At 47.6% G+C, this 16722-nt stretch overlaps 1 protein-coding gene across 5 annotated transcripts in view; it reads left to right on the forward strand.

Annotated features, from left to right (window-relative positions):
• Nucleotides 1-16722, forward strand: part of LOC309622142 (uncharacterized protein) — a 70789-nt gene that overhangs the window by 32961 nt on the left and 21106 nt on the right. For 3 of the 5 annotated variants that reach the window (XR_014240542.1, XR_014240543.1, XM_082409290.1), the window contains one exon: nucleotides 12269-12406. Coding sequence is in view for 1 of the 5 variants with exons in the window: in XM_082409290.1 (XP_082265416.1) it covers nucleotides 12269-12406 (138 nt within the window). In the remaining 4 variants the exon portion in view is untranslated. Of the gene's footprint in view, nucleotides 1-3752; nucleotides 3799-12268; nucleotides 12407-16470; nucleotides 16485-16722 lie in introns of those variants that run through there. The other 2 variants (XR_014240544.1, XR_014240545.1) reach the window with 2 other exon arrangements.

Raw genomic sequence — 16722 nt, forward strand, 5'->3', positions numbered from 1 at the left:
TATAGGGTCCTTTCCATTCTCCCCACTTTCCCGAGAGGCCAAGAACACGTCACACCATGAACTAGGAGAGGGGGTAGAGCCCTTGCTGATGAAATACATCAACAAAGACAGAGTCTTAGCCTGCTTGCTCTCTGGACAGGATCTCGGACCACAAGGTCTTCAATCCTGGTATAAATGAAGGAAGTGAGGACAGTTCAACTGGCACTCTGATAACAAGAGTTCGGAAACACCTTCCAAAGAGACTATAGCAGTAGATGAGGGAAGGGAGTGCTACAGTGTGGCAGTACAGGGGGAATGATCGGCTACAGCAGTGAAAAGTGTGGTACCGATTGGTGTGCTCTCGGGGTTCTTGTACATGTAGCATAGATGACCTCTACGGTGGCCCTCGCACCTTCCCACCTGCATTAGGTGTTCTTTTTTTTTGTAATTTATGTTTATGTATTTATTTACTGTTTGAACTTATTTATTCTACGTATTTATTTTTTTGGCCGCACTGGGTCTCTCATTGCTGTGCACGGGCTTTCTCTAGTTGGCGGCTAGCGGGGGCTACTCTCGGTTGCGGTGTGCGGGCATCTCATCGCGGTGGCTTCTCTTGTTGCGGAGCATGGGCTGTAGGCACGTGGGCTTCGGTAGTTGAGGCTCACGGGCTCTAGAATGCAGGCTCCGTCGTTGTGGCACATGCGCTTAGTTGCTGCACGGCATGTGGGATCTTCGCAGACCAGGGCTCGAACCCGTGTCCCCTGCATTGGCAGGCGCCACCAGGGAAGCCCTAGGTGTTCTCATATAGAGTCTAAAAACAGAGAGCACTGAGAGAAGGTAGTGGTTATTAAAGGCTCAGGATCTAAATTCTACCTGTCTCTACACCCCTTCCCAGCTGTCGATTTGACCCCATTTTTGAATGCTGACCTCATTGTTCAACTTTTCTCTGCCGTCTGTATACTCACCTTGAAAACTTGTTTCTGTGATGCGTTGAGCAGACACAGGGTGGCAGACTGCAGAGGTGGAAGCTGGTGGTCGGATATTTGTGGGCTGAATCTCCTTCAGTCCCATTCCCATTTCTGGTTGCCCAGAGGCCCTACTTCCTGTGTGTGACGCCGAGCCGTAGGATTGCGGGCAGGAGCCAAGTTCTCCATACAGTAAAGACCCCAGTGTGCCTTGGTTATAGTAATATACCTGGCTTCCTTCCTGGCAGGGAAGTGACAGGCGGCTATGCCCCTGCTTTGTTCGTGGGCCTCCTGATCCAGCAGTTCCCTTGGCTCTGCCCCTGTCGTCAGCTGCCCCTAGGATAACTCTGAGCCCTAGCCACTTCTCTGGTAGATTTCCCTATTCCCCCACTACAGTCACACCTGAATAAGGCAACTCAGACCTTTCAGAGATGTGTCCTGAACCTCTTGTTTTCTGAAATACCTATCTGGTGGTTGTGAGACTTAAGGCCAGCGTCCCCGAGAGACTTTTTCTATTTCTCCTAGTAAACCTAGACTCATCTTCTGTCACCTTCAACTCTACTCCAATTGTGTTCTTTCAACCCAGACCTCTGACCCTGCTTTTTACTTCTGCCATTTCATCCTCGCTCCTGCTTCCTTTCCTAAATCCATACGTCTCTTTTGGCCTTCCTAGCCCTGGGCCAAGTTCCTTCCTCTTTGCTCAGTTTTTACCCCTTTCCTTCATTCTCCCATCCAACTTTCAGTCCTTCCTTTCTCACGCCCCAGTTAGCAGCATCTGAAAATTCGAAAGGTTTGTTACTCGTCTATTAATTGTATTCCATTTACTTATTCAGTTCTATACCTATCTTACCTGTGTATGGAAGAACAGCTGGTAGCCAAGGTGGCACCAAGAATCCTAGCAGCTCTCACTTGACGTATCCGTAGTAGTCGGCAATTTCCATTTCGTTTTCCCTCTCGGTGAAAAATTGCAGCTTGCCCGAAGAGGTGTATCTGGCAGCATTCTCCCGTTGTTGTTGAGCCCGCCTCTTCATGGCCTCTCGCTCTGGCCTCTGCTCTTGTTCGATGGGCTTTGACATGACTGGCTCAGGCACGTTGGGTTCCCTCCATGGAACTCGTTGCTTGCTGAAGTCTTGGAGTAGAAATTGGGTTTGGAGCTTGGGTGGGGACTGGCGCTTATTCACAGCAGGGGGAACAGGCTCCCGCTGGAGAGGAGCGCCAGATGAAGTTTTGGAGGGTGCAGGCCTAGGAGCAGCAGACTGAGGGACACGAGGCTGGGTATGGTTGGTCCAAGCCGGTTGGGTTGGGTTGGTCACAGTTGGCTGAGCTGGTTTGGCGGGGCCTGGCAAAGAGGCAGGAGCTGGCTGGGATGAATTGACTGCAGCAGGTTGAGCTGAGTCAGTAGAACCAGGCTGGGCACGGTAAGCCCCAGCAGGCCGATGTGAGGCCAGAGACTGTGGCCTCCGAGGAGCGGGTCGAGCTTGAGGCTTGTCCCAGGCAGAAAAAGGCAGAGGTATCAACTTGACCTTCCCAGGAGGAGGCCGCTCATACTGGGCTGGAGACGGACACTCTGTTTCAGCACTGCTGTCTGGTTTCTGGGCTTGGACTTGCGTTTTCTCAGGACCCTTCCCCTCACGTGGGGTATGCCGCCATGGCTGGATAGCTGGGGGTGGCTGGGGGTCTTTGGGGTTGCTTGACTTTCCCAAGAGCCGACAGGAAGAGAGCCCAGTTTTCGTCTCATTCTTCTTCCCCAGCGCATGAAGAACCTTCACAGACTCCAGCATGCGCACGCCAAGGGAGGTTCGAGGCTTTTGAAAGCTCTGTTGGAGAAGCTCAGTTTGGTGTTCCTTTCGCTTTGTGTGGGGGATTGCTGGCTTCTCTTCTGCCTTGACTTTGTTCCCTGACTGCTTGTTCTCCTCAGCCTTGTTTCTCCCTCTGGTCCTTTTGGTCTTTTCCTGCCCGTGGCTCTTAGTTTTGCTGATCTTTCTGGATGCAGCTTTCTGAGGTTTGCCTTGAGAGTGCTTGGCCGTGTTCACAGGAGCCCTGTCACTGACTGCAGCGTGGCATATAACCACTTCTCCCCCTAACAGGCACTCTGGATTCTTTGGCTGGATTTTGGCCTTGGGAGCGCCACTGATAGGCTCAGAGGCTTTCTGTTTGTTCTTCCTGGGTTGATCAGAGGGAACCTTTATGACACTTGGCTTTTCCTGCACCTGATTCACCTTAATGGCTCTGGTGTCTTTAGCTTTGATCACGTTGGGACCTTGGGATTGATCAAGATCTTTCAAAGGATTAAAGAGCTGGGGAAGGTGAATATCCTCCGCCAGTGTAGTAATGTCTGCAAGACCACTGCTAGGTTCAATCCCATTTTCAAGTGTCCCTAGGTCCTGACGACTCCGGCTGTTCTCTCCCAGATCAGCATTTTCAGAACCAGGCTGCTCCTCTTGGCTGAGGGGATCGGTGCAGGCCAGCGGCTGGTGACTATCAGGGATTCCTAAAGGGAGTAGTGGAGGATCTTGGTTCTCTGTTGGGATCTGGTAGGCATCCAGAGGCTTTGAAAGCTTGGTTTTGATATCATCCACGTGCTTACTCTCTATTTGTCCCTGGCTTGGAGCTGGAGGCAGGGCCAGGAGACGCCTGGCACTCTGGACTGGAGCTGTCACTGAAATGTCCCCAAGTTCAGATGGTGGGTTACTCTCAAGTATGTGGCTGTTTCTGCTACTGCAGGACTTGGGGAGTTCTTGACTTTGTGTCACACAAAACGTCTGGCTTGGAGGTTGCAATCCCAGGGAATTTTTCATCACCAGGGGGGAGGTCTCCATCCCTACAAAGGGATCAAGGGAGAAGTCAGTCCCTGGTAAGTGAGATGCTCCCCCTAAACACCAACACAGCAGTCGTGTACCTTTCAAGGGGTTCAGGGGCAAGATGGGCAAGGCATTTCTACTAACTCTTCTTAAGGATCACGGACAGTGCCGTATGCTACGAGGTAAGCGGTGACTGTTGTAATTCTTACTGGTGAGCCTTTCCTGTCACTGATTCTCGGCTCGCTTTGTATTTCATAGGACTGTTATAAGTCCAATACAAAATGAGTCTTATTTTTAAAAACCTGAAATGTTTTACAAAGCCTAGCATTCTCATATAGGGTCCTTTCCATTCTCCCCACTTTCCCGAGAGGCCAAGAACACGTCACACCATGAACTAGGAGAGGGGGTAGAGCCCTTTCTGATGAAATACATCAACAAAGACAGAGTCTTAGCCTGCTTGCTCTCTGGACAGGATCTCGGACCACAAGGTCTTCAATCCTGGTATAAATGAAGGAAGTGAGGACAGTTCAACTGGCACTCTCATAACAAGAGTTCTGAAACACCTTCCGAAGAGACTATAGCAGTAGATGAGGGAAGGGAGTGCTACAGTGTGGCAGTACAGGGGGAATGATCGGCTACAGCAGTGAAAAGTGTGGTACCGATTGGTGTGCTCTCGGGGTTCTTGTACATGTAGCATAGATGACCTCTACAGTGGCCCTCCCACCTTCCCACCTGCATTAGGTGTTCTTTTTTTTGTAATTTATGTTTATGTATTTATTTACTGTTTGAACTTATTTATTCTACGTATTTATTTTTTTGGCTGCACTGGGTCTCTCATTGCTGTGCACGGGCTTTCTCTAGTTGGCGGCTAGCGGGGGCTACTCTTGGTTGCGGTGTGCGGGCTTCTCATCGCGGTGGCTTCTCTTGTTGCGGAGCATGGGCTGTAGGCACGTGGGCTTCGGTAGTTGAGGCTCACGGGCTCTAGAATGCAGGCTCCGTCGTTGTGGCACATGCGCTTAGTTGCTGCACGGCATGTGGGATCTTCGCAGACCAGGGCTCGAACCCGTGTCCCCCGCATTGCATTGGCAGGCGGATTCTTAACCACGGCGCCACCAGGGAAGCCCTAGGTGTTCTCATAGAGAGTCTAAAAACAGAGGGCACTGAGCGAAGGTAGTGGTTATTAAAGGCTCAGGATCTGAATTCTACCTGCCTCTACACCCCTTCCCAGCTGTCGATTTGACCCCATTTTTGAATGCCGACCTCATTCTTCAACTTTCTCTGGCGTTTGTTATACTCACCTTGAAAACTTGTTTCTGTGATGCGTTGAGCAGACACAGGGTGGCAGACTGCAGAGGTGGAAGCTGGTGGTCGGATATTTGTGGGCTGAATCTCCTTCAGTCCCATTCCCATTTCTGGTTGCCCAGAGGCCCGACTTCCTGTGTATGACGCCGAGCCGTAGGATTGCGGGCAGGAGCCAAGTTCTCCATACAGTAAAGACCCCAGTGTGCCTTGGTTATAGTAATATACCTGGCTTCCTTCCTGGCAGGGAAGTGACAGGCGGCTCTGCCCCTGATTTGGAATCTGAGATGGTGTTCCCTGAGCAAGGCTGGCAGAAAGCGATGGATGTAGAGGGACCATGTTCTTGGCGTCTGAAGTTTTATCATCCTGGGCTGCCAGAAACATGGAGGAGGCAGCTGTGTGGCGGTCAGTGAGTGCCAGAGTAAAGTCTCCGAGTGAAGAAGAATTCTTTTCAGTGCTTGCTGTGATGTCCCACTCAAGAACACCTGGATAGGAAGCAGCTGAAGTGGAGATCTGGCTGTGGTCAGTAACTCCAGATAACATAGTCGTGCTAGAATGTTGGTAAAGGTAGGCACTACCCATGAGTGTCTGGAAAGGGGTACCAGTAGCCGATGCCGAACTGACGGCAGGGGCAGAGACTCTGGAGAAGTTGCAGACACTTCGTGTTAGGGAAGTTGCATTGCTCACCACAGGAGGAGAATGCTGCAGAGAATTTAGAGTTCCAAGTAGAGATGGATGTTGGAAATTTTCTGTAAGAACAAGAGGGTCATGAAAAACTCAGGGAGGTTGAGAAATTCTCACTACGTTTGAGGAACGGCATCATCTGAAGGTTCTTGCTATCAGGACACCTCTACTATCACTACTTCCTGAGAAACCCAAAATCAGACAGTTGATGATGGCTGTAAGGACTGAGCAGTTTTCCACTCTTCTCTATTAACTGCCTGTGCTCCCATCTTGGGCACAGACGGGCAGAAGAGCCAAGTGGTGTGGTTCAGAGATTGTTCTCTAGGCTGGAAGCAACCTTCTCCCTGCCCTGTCTTTCCCTTCAGCCTGCACTCGTATTGACTTCTATGCTATTTCCTAGACTGGAAGCATTTTAGAACTAGGAGGCCCTTAGAGAACTTCGATGTTCTCAGTCTCATTTCGTGAGTAAGGAAACTGAGGCTCAGAGAGGTCGGGTTGACTTGTTCAAGTTCTCTCATTATGTTAGTATCATTACCAGGTTTCAGAACCTAAGTATCCTGACTTCCTTGCCAGGACTCCACTCTGAGCATGATACTGCCAGAAAGCAGGAGAAATAGAACTTATAATATAGGCATTTTTTTTGTCCATTAGAAAACAGTACGGCTATTACCATTGTCGTCTTCAGTGTCTCCCTTTGCTTGTGCAGTTCCCACGCTATTACCTAGAGGTGACGTACAGCTCAGTCCAACTGGTGAATTGAAAGAGTCATTTTTGCCCTCTTCAAGCCTGGTTTCTCATCCTACCTCAAAATGATTACCCGAAAGTGGATTTCTTAAGTGCTTTTGGAAAGGGAAGAGTTATCTGATTACTTCAGATTCCTCACCTGTAAAGTGGTTATAACACCACCACCAATAATAATAGCAGTAATAATTAATAGATGAATAAGCTGATCTGTTGCGTATGATTTATATGGAGGAAGATACAATAAGTTCTAGAAAGACAAAGAAAAATCATGACAAGCATATTACGTTAACGAAAAAGAAATCCATAGATATTAATGAAAACTGGGGTATGTGGCAAGTATCGAAGCCTAATGAATTTACTAACAAATGGCATTCTGTACCATCCATGCAATATTATGAAAGTGAATTTTGCCCACTCTAGTTTAGTGAATACTATTAACCAGAAGACACGATGGAGGTGATAGAGGTGAATGAATTCCTAGCCAATGCATACAGACAGAGAAGGTATGTCAGTAAAAAATGCATAACAAGCAACAGAATGCAATAAATGTGCATGTATAGGTAGCCACAACACATATAGACAAGTATTTCAATGAAAACCGGTACGAAGCAGACAGCAAAATAATAAGTGTAAAAGAGTTTCATTATTGTGCTCCTTCATATTTTTACCCAGCAAGTAAGAGGTATTAAGCCTAGGAGAAATATATATTTCAATGAATATAGCTTATATAATAAGCAGAAAGGAAGCTTAAAATGTATCAGGAAGGTTTTTGGATTTATCCTAGAACTTAGATTAGAATCATCTTCAGCATCCAAGAAGATGGCATCCCAAAACCTCAAAAAACCATCATGCCTAGAATCCAATTAAAAAAGATTTTCAAATGTAAGAAAATCCACAGGACTCCACAATATGGTTTTCGATAAACGTGGATGTTTGTTTGTTTTGTTTCTTTGGCCGCGCCGCGTGGCCCTGGCCGTGAAAGCACCGAGTCCTAAGCACTGGACCGCCAGGGAATTCCCTAAGTGGGGGGAATTAGAGATGTGGGGCTTGACTTTTTCTTCTTCTTCTTCTTCTTCGGTAGCTAAGATCTACAAGCGAACGATGGCTGTTGATCAATGTGCTCTCTGTGTTAGGAAGGAAATAACTGTAAAAATGAAAAGCAGCCTTGCCTTAGAACCTACATATCACACCAAGGAAAATAGTCCTTCTGATTCAATTTAGAAGATATCACTTAAAATGTTGAATTGGTGAAATGTCTACCTAGTTTAAAAATTAGAAAGAATAAAACACTGAAAAGCAGCCCCCTAGATAACCACTGTGGTTGCTTGTTTATAGGAGGCATCATTTCTAAAACGTATTTCTAAAATGTTTATATTCAAAACTGTCAAGTGGCCAACTGTATTCAGAGAGGCAATAAAAGAAAGAAAACGGAGTATGACTTTTCTGATAAGCTGCCTTTCCCGGTGATCCCCTGTTCTGGCCTTACTTTCCTTCTTAAGTCTGTTAATGTAAGGGTTTGCTACCATCAACTTGGTTTTGCCCTGCTCTGAGCAGGTTTCCCTCTGTGCTGTTTCTGCTTTAATTGAAAATCTTTGGTTCCCATCAGCATTCCATTGCAAACTCCGTTTTTCTTGAGAGCTCCTCTATGCTTTCCCTCTTCATTCTTACATTTTCTCCCATCTCTTGGTGCCTGTTGGCCTGTGCTAATGAAAACCGTCCTAAACTTCCTTACGCTCGACTCTGTGCCTCCCTGTAGAGCCCAGTACTCTCCATCCTCTCTCCCTATTCTCTCTTTTCAACTAGTCGAAATCCTAGTGGAGGGAGACCATTAGAGATGAAACATCTTGGTATATATTGCTAGTTTTCTATGTCCCCTGGCTTTTCTGTGTTTCTGTTGAAACACTCTTGAGAAGTGTCTGATTTCGTTTTCTACATGGGTACCCTTTAAGGCTCAATACTGGAAAAGAAGGGGATCAGAGTGATCAACCCAATGTGGTATCCTAACGTAACAGTTAAGGAAAGCAACAGGCTTTGTGAGACAGCCAGTGATTTGTCCAAAGTCACACAGATAGTAAACGTCAAAGTCAAAAGTGAAATTAGGTCTCCAGACTTGTAGTTCAATACTTTCCCTCATTATTCCATGCTATTTTGAATCTCCTACTCAATTTAGGGGCAAAAGAAATCGAACGCAAAACTTTCCAAAGTTTCTTTTCTTACCTGACATGGTCAGAGAAGAGGAAGCATCCACTGCAGGTACAAGGGATGAGGAGACAACACTAGAGGATGTCTGAGTGGCTGCAGCTGAACGGCGCACGTGTCCAGTACAGAGGTCACTGGTTACTGGTCCAAACAGCTCCACGGAAACCCCAAGGCTCTACCAAGTGGTAGTAGGTTTGGGAGGAGAGTGATGTCACAAAGCAGGCAGTTGAAAGGTATGAGAGAGCCAATAGGGAGGTCCGATCCCCAACAGGAAGGCGGGCTTGGGTGAAGAGAGTGTAGGAGAGCTAAAACAACACCTGAGTTTCTGAGCTTTGGGGAGGAGGAAATCCTAGAAGACAGATTTACCTCCCCCAGGCTCTTCCATTAGGGAAATCATTGCAACATTTCTTACAGACGTTCATTAATACACTGAACTAAGAGTTACTTATATTCTACAGAGTATTCTATTTTATGTATCATATACTTAGAGCTATATAGATCTTATTTAATTAATAATCCTTAGGAAGGAAAGAGCCATCTAGTTTGAACTATTACAGTTGTTCTGAAATCAGATGTGTCTAATGAGTGAACTGATAGCAGCTTTTAAGGAGCCAAAGTAGGGATTAAGAAGCTCTCTTTGTAACTTGGTTCAAGAGTAGGGTGAAGTTTCTTGAGTGTACCTTGTGGAGAATGTTGTGGTCCAAGGCTCTTCTCTTTTAGTTTCTTCTCCTTGACTCCTACCTTCCTTGGGCTGGGCTAGGCTGGGGGCCAGGTTGGACTTGCGACTTAACATTTCTCTTCCGCTTTCTCTTTTTTTTTTTTCTTCCATTATGGGCATTGCTTCGAGGACAAGCCTTGATCTTGCATTGGACGTTACTTCCTGTCAACTTCCAGCAGCAGGAGTCTTCTTTTCAGTGCTTGATGCTTCACGAAATAGACTCTGCCCGTTGGCAGCAAATACCAGAGAGCTAGGAGACAGAGCTGGTTGCAGACCTTTCCTCTTCCAGCCTTTGGTTGCAATTGTTTGGCCCATAATTTGCTAGCTCTAGTTCCTTGGGCCACACAGGTATCCTGCCATCTCCAGCTCTTGTTATATGTGAGAGACATTCTGAACACTGTCCCTTTTTCTTTGCACAGAAGTATATACAGTGTGGCAGTTACTGTAATCTCCTCCGCCTTGCAAACAGCCACTCTAGAATCTTGGACCTCTAGGACTCTCTGTCTTGCATGCTTGGGGGCAAGGCCAAGCAAAATGAAGAGGAGAATAATTAGAGAAAGAGGAGGACGTTGGTGGAGAATTGGGAGCAGGTAAGGTGAAAGGGCACAGGAGAAAAGAGATGCATGTAGACTTTTTGGTTTCTGTGGGAAACAGGTTGACACACTTGGGCCTCATTTGGTATTAACAGAACAGAGAGTTAAAGATCTAAGTAGCTAGATAGTGTGCAGCAACTGCCATGAAGTCTGTACACTGAAGAGAAGAGTCTCACATCTAGTTTTCATTTTGTTTTATGTCATAGTACCTTATTTATAGCATTCACTGGTGTGTTTGTAGAATACAGATGTTTTCAAATGCTCTGGTTTTGTCTACATGGTTATCTCCTTGTCCTGTTTGTAAGGAATCCAACATTGTAAGACATATTGCATGTTTTTCTCTTGACGATTGTTGACCTTGAAGCGTCATGAACTAACTTGAGCTGTTGGATTCTGTGGAGAAACGTTCAAAAGGGTCTGTGAAAAAGGCACTGTGGTGAGTCGCATTATGCACCCGAGCGTAAGGAGCAAGATATCTGCCACCAGCCCAGCTTGGCCTGGATTGCCTCTGTTTTAGTTCCCCTGGTTAGTGCTTTTCTCCCTAACCACTCTTGTGACTGTGATAATGTGAGTAAGGGCGGAGTTGCTAATGATCTATGTGTGAGGTAAGCTGGTTTGAGGGAGGAAATCTATGGACCTAGTCATTTTCCTTGGTGGTAAGCTTTCAGGGGTGCAGAGATGGATCTTCCTGGGGCCTTTTCTGGTCCCAGGAAGATATCGCATAGATGGGACCTCCCAAGACACACATTGAATCTTTAGGCCTGTTTTTCCTATTATGAGGTACGAACGAGTTTCTTCACTGATGGGGATGATGCTTATCTGAGAAGAAATTGTGAAAGGTGGTGTAGTGTAGAGGTGTGGCTTAAGCTTTTAAGTTTTCCTCCAGGTTTTTCCCCTAAGCTTCCTACTTCGGACGGCCTACTTACATGATACTAGTAGGTGATGTCCGGCTAACAACTTCCTAAATATACCTGCAAGCCAGATCAGTGTCTCTTTTCTCTGTATTCCCATGGAAATCAAGAGTCCCGCCGAATTTTCCATCGAAACAGTTGATTTGTGTTGTCTCTAGGAATTCTAAAGGGCGTACCGTTGCTTCCTAACCGGTGTCATTTGGGAGATCCGCCTCTGTACGTTCAAATGATTAATTTTGAGACTTTGCTCATGTGTGCAGTAAACCCTTGAATTCCCTAAGACCTTCCTTTCCTCCATCTCCTACCCCATTAAGCCCGCTTCAGTTCATCTCCTGAATTTCTTTGGAATCTGTCAGCCAGCTCTTCCTCAACTTCCTAATACTGAACTTGCCTGTCTGTTGCGATTAGGTCCTAACTGGTGTCCATATATCTTGTTTCCTTCCAATCCACTCTTCACACAAGAAACCTTCAAAGCAAGTTGGAACGTTGCTCATAAACATCGCTCACAAGCATTGTTTTGAGAATAGAAAACACACTGTTGGCCTTTAAGACTCTGCGTGGTCTAGAATCCTCTCTGCTTCTCTAGCCCCATCTTGTGCCACTTTTGCCCTCACTTTCTATGCTTCAGATACACTGAATTAACCTTAGTTCTCACTCATCTGACAGAAGTCAGTTCAGATACTATTTTTCACTGTGATTCCTAGCATTAAGGAATTTGATTATCAGGTTTTGTATGAGGACTATTTCATCAGGGGTACAGAAGTTCTGGCCATCTCTGGTTTTGGATATCCCTTATTTGTTGAGACCTTTGCGTTGTTTGGTTGCCTTTTGTCTGTTTTCCAGATGGGAAAACAGGAACAAGGGAAGTATAGGTTATTACTAGGTGGGGTTGAACAAGTGGAGCAGCAAACTGCAAAGCAGAAAGAAGAGGGACGTACTATAGAGGGATATGACTTCCATTCTCAAGGCGCCTGCATCCTGTGCAGGGAGACAGCCTAACATAAAATGTGCCTAAAAACAAATATATTGACTTCTTACTAAAAATCTCCAGTTCATAGAACCGAGGGGTTTGTACCTTCTCCTTTAAAAGTGATAGTCCTGGGACTTCCCCGGTGGTCCCGTGGTGAAGACTCTGCGCTTCCAATGCAGCAGGCGTGGGTTCAATCCCTGGTTGGGGAGCTAAGATCCCACATGCTGCGCAGCCAAAGAAATTTTTTTCGAACGTTATACTCCTGTATTGTTGGCTTTAGTGGTTTAGATTTTGTTGTACTGTTAAGAAGATTTCAGTTTATTTACCGGGAACAAACAACACATAATGTAAAAATAGTTTCCCAGAAACGATTTCCATCATTCTCTTCCTCCCTTTCTCCCGCAGACTGGTGTTTCACCTTGACAAGTTCTCTGTCATTCCATAGGAAAGCTGTCTGGCTTGGAGGTTGCAATCCCAGGGAATTTTTCATCAGCGGGGAAGTCTCCATCACTACAGAGGAATCAAGGGAGAAGTCAGTCCCTGGTAAGTGAGATGCTCCCCCTAAACACCAACACAGCAGTCGTGTACCTTTCAAGGGGTTCAGGGGCAAGATGGGCAAGGCATTTCTACTAACTCTTCTTAAGGATCACGGACAGTGCCCTATGCTACGAGGTAAGCGGTGACTGCTGTAGTTCTTACTGGTGATCCTTTCCTGTCACTGATTCTCGGCTTTCTTTGTATTTCATAGGACTGTTGTCAGTCCAATACAAAATGAGTCTTATTTTTAAAAACCTGAAATGTTTTACAGAGCCTAGCATTCTCATATAGGGTCCTTTCCATTCTCCCCACTTTCCCGAGAGGCCAAGAACACTTCACACCATGAACTAGGAGAGGGGGTAGAGCCCTTTCTGATGAAATACATCAACAAAGACAGAGCCTTAGCCTGCTTGCTCTCTGGACAGGATCTCGGACCACAAGGTCTTCAATCCTGGTATAAATGAAGGAAGTGAGGACAGTTCAACTGGCACTCTGATAACAAGAGTTCGGAAACACCTTCCGAAGAGACTATAGCAGTAGATGAGGGAAGGGAGTGCTACAGTGTGGCAGTACAGGGGGAACGATCGGCTACAGCAGTGAAAAGTGTGGTACCGATTGGTGTGCTCTCGGGGTTCTTGTACATGTAGCATAGATGACCTCTACGGTGGCCCTCCCACCTTCCCACCTGCATTAGGTGTTCTTTTTTTTTGTAATTTATGTTTATGTATTTATTTACTGTTTGAACTTATTTATTCTACGTATTTATGTTTTTGGCTGCACTGGGTCTCTCATTGCTGTGCACGGGCTTTCTCTAGTTGGCGGCTAGCGGGGGCTACTCTCGGTTGCGGTGTGCGGGCATCTCATCGCGGTGGCTTCTCTTGTTGCGGAGCATGGGCTGTAGGCACGTGGGCTTCGGTAGTTGAGGCTCACGGGCTCTAGAATGCAGGCTCCGTCGTCGTGGCACATGCGCTTAGTTGCTGCACGGCATGTGGGATCTTCGCAGACCAGGGCTCGAACCCGTGTCCCCTGCATTGGCAGGCGCCACCAGGGAAGCCCTAGGTGTTCTCATATAGAGTCTAAAAACAGAGAGCACTGAGAGAAGGTAGTGGTTATTAAAGGCTCAGGATCTAAATTCTACCTGTCTCTACACCCCTTCCCAGCTGTCGATTTGACCCCATTTTTGAATGCTGACCTCATTGTTCAACTTTTCTCTGCCGTCTGTATACTCACCTTGAAAACTTGTTTCTGTGATGCGTTGAGCAGACACAGGGTGGCAGACTGCAGAGGTGGAAGCTGGTGGTCGGATATTTGTGGGCTGAATCTCCTTCAGTCCCATTCCCATTTCTGGTTGCCCAGAGGCCCTACTTCCTGTGTGTGACGCCGAGCCGTAGGATTGCGGGCAGGAGCCAAGTTCTCCATACAGTAAAGACCCCAGTGTGCCTTGGTTACAGTAATATACCTGGCTTCCTTCCTGGCAGGGAAGTGACAGGCGGCTATGCCCCTGCTTTGTTCGTGGGCCTCCTGATCCAGCAGTTCCCTTGGCTCTGCCCCTGTCGTCAGCTGCCCCTAGGATAACTCTGAGCCCTAGCCACTTCTCTGGTAGATTTCCCTATTCCCCCACTACAGTCACACCTGAATAAGGCAACTCAGACCTTTCAGAGATGTGTCCTGAACCTCTTGTTTTCTGAAATACCTATCTGGTGGTTGTGAGACTTAAGGCCAGCGTCCCCGAGAGACTTTTTCTATTTCTCCTAGTAAACCTAGACTCATCTTCTGTCACCTTCAACTCTACTCCAATTGTGTTCTTTCAACCCAGACCTCTGACCCTGCTTTTTACTTCTGCCATTTCATCCTCGCTCCTGCTTCCTTTCCTAAATCCATACGTCTCTTTTGGCCTTCCTAGCCCTGGGCCAAGTTCCTTCCTCTTTGCTCAGTTTTTACCCCTTTCCTTCATTCTCCCATCCAACTTTCAGTCCTTCCTTTCTCACGCCCCAGTTAGCAGCATCTGAAAATTCGAAAGGTTTGTTACTCGTCTATTAATTGTATTCCATTTACTTATTCAGTTCTATACCTGTCTTACCTGTGTATGGAAGAACAGCTGGTAGCCAAGGTGGCACCAAGAATCCTAGCAGCTCTCACTTGACGTATCCGTAGTAGTCGGCAATTTCCATTTCGTTTTCCCTCTCGGTGAAAAATTGCAGCTTGCCCGAAGAGGTGTATCTGGCAGCATTCTCCCGTTGTTGTTGAGCCCGCCTCTTCATGGCCTCTCGCTCTGGCCTCTGCTCTTGTTCGATGGGCTTTGACATGACTGGCTCAGGCACGTTGGGTTCCCTCCATGGAACTCGTTGCTTGCTGAAGTCTTGGAGTAGAAAGTGGGTTTGGAGCTTGGGTGGGGACTGGCGCTTATTCACAGCAGGGGGAACAGGCTCCCGCTGGAGAGGAGCGCCAGATGAAGTTTTGGAGGGTGCAGGCCTAGGAGCAGCAGACTGAGGGACACGAGGCTGGGTATGGTTGGTCCAAGCCGGTTGGGTTGGGTTGGTCACAGTTGGCTGAGCTGGTTTGGCGGGGCCTGGCAAAGAGGCAGGAGCTGGCTGGGATGAATTGGCTGCAGCAGGTTGAGCTGAGTCAGTAGAACCAGGCTGGGCACGGTAAGCCCCAGCAGGCCGATGTGAGGCCAGAGACTGTGGCCTCCGAGGAGCGGGTCGAGCTTGAGGCTTGTCCCAGGCAGAAAAAGGCAGAGGTATCAACTTGACCTTCCCAGGAGGAGGCCGCTCATACTGGGCTGGAGACGGACACTCTGTTTCAGCACTGCTGTCTGGTTTCTGGGCTTGGACTTGCGTTTTCTCAGGACCCTTCCCCTCACGTGGGGTATGCCGCCATGGCTGGATAGCTGGGGGTGGCTGGGGGTCTTTGGGGTTGCTTGACTTTCCCAAGAGCCGACAGGAAGAGAGCCCAGTTTTCGTCTCATTCTTCTTCCCCAGCGCATGAAGAACCTTCACAGACTCCAGCATGCGCACGCCAAGGGAGGTTCGAGGCTTTTGAAAGCTCTGTTGGAGAAGCTCAGTTTGGTGTTCCTTTCGCTTCGTGTGGGGGATTGCTGGCTTCTCTTCTGCCTTGACTTTGTTCCCTGACTGCTTGTTCTCCTCAGCCTTGTTTCTCCCTCTGGTCCTTTTGGTCTTTTCCTGCCCGTGGCTCTTAGTTTTGCTGATCTTTCTGGATGCAGCTTTCTGAGGTTTGCCTTGAGAGTGCTTGGCCGTGTTCACAGGAGCCCTGTCACTGACTGCAGCGTGGCATGTAACCACTTCTCCCCCTAACAGGCACTCTGGATTCTTTGGCTGGATTTTGGCCTTGGGAGCGCCACTGATAGGCTCAGAGGCTTTCTGTTTGTTCTTCCTGGGTTGATCAGAGGGAACCTTTATGACACTTGGCTTTTCCTGCACCTGATTCACCTTAATGGCTCTGGTGTCTTTAGCTTTGATCACGTTGGGACCTTGGGATTGATCAAGATCTTTCAAAGGATTAAAGAGCTGGGGAAGGTGAATATCCTCCGCCAGTGTAGTAATGTCTGCAAGACCACTGCTAGGTTCAATCCCATTTTCAAGTGTCCCTAGGTCCTGACGACTCCGGCTGTTCTCTCCCAGATCAGCATTTTCAGAACCAGGCTGCTCCTCTTGGCTGAGGGGATCGGTGCAGGCCAGCGGCTGGTGAATATCAGGGATTCCTAAAGGGAGTAGTGGAGGATCTTGGTTCTCTGTTGGGATCTGGTAGGCATCCAGAGGCTTTGAAAGCTTGGTTTTGATATCATCCACGTGCTTACTCTCTATTTGTCCCTGGCTTGGAGCTGGAGGCAGGGCCAGGAGACGCCTGGCACTCTGGACTGGAGCTGTCACTGAAATGTCCCCAAGTTCAGATGGTGGGTTACTCTCAAGTATGTGGCTGTTTCTGCTACTGCAGGACTTGGGGAGTTCTTGACTTTGTGTCACACAAAACGTCTGGCTTGGAGGTTGCAATCCCAGGGAATTTTTCATCACCAGGGGGGAGGTCTCCATCCCTACAAAGGGATCAAGGGAGAAGTCAGTCCCTGGTAAGTGAGATGCTCCCCCTAAACACCAACACAGCAGTCGTGTACCTTTCAAGGGGTTCAGGGGCAAGATGGGCAAGGCATTTCTACTAACTCTTCTTAAGGATCACGGACAGTGCCCTATGCTACGAGGTAAGCGGTGACTGTTGTAATTCTTACTGGTGAGCCTTTCCTGTCGCTGATTCTCGGCTCGCTTTGTATTTCATAGGACTGTTTATAAGTCCAATACAAAATGAGTCTT

The sequence above is a fragment of the Balaenoptera borealis genome (assembly GCF_965194805.1).
Source record: "Balaenoptera borealis genome assembly, contig: HAP1_SCAFFOLD_1619, whole genome shotgun sequence".
In the NCBI taxonomy this organism is placed as follows: domain Eukaryota; kingdom Metazoa; phylum Chordata; class Mammalia; order Artiodactyla; family Balaenopteridae; genus Balaenoptera; species Balaenoptera borealis.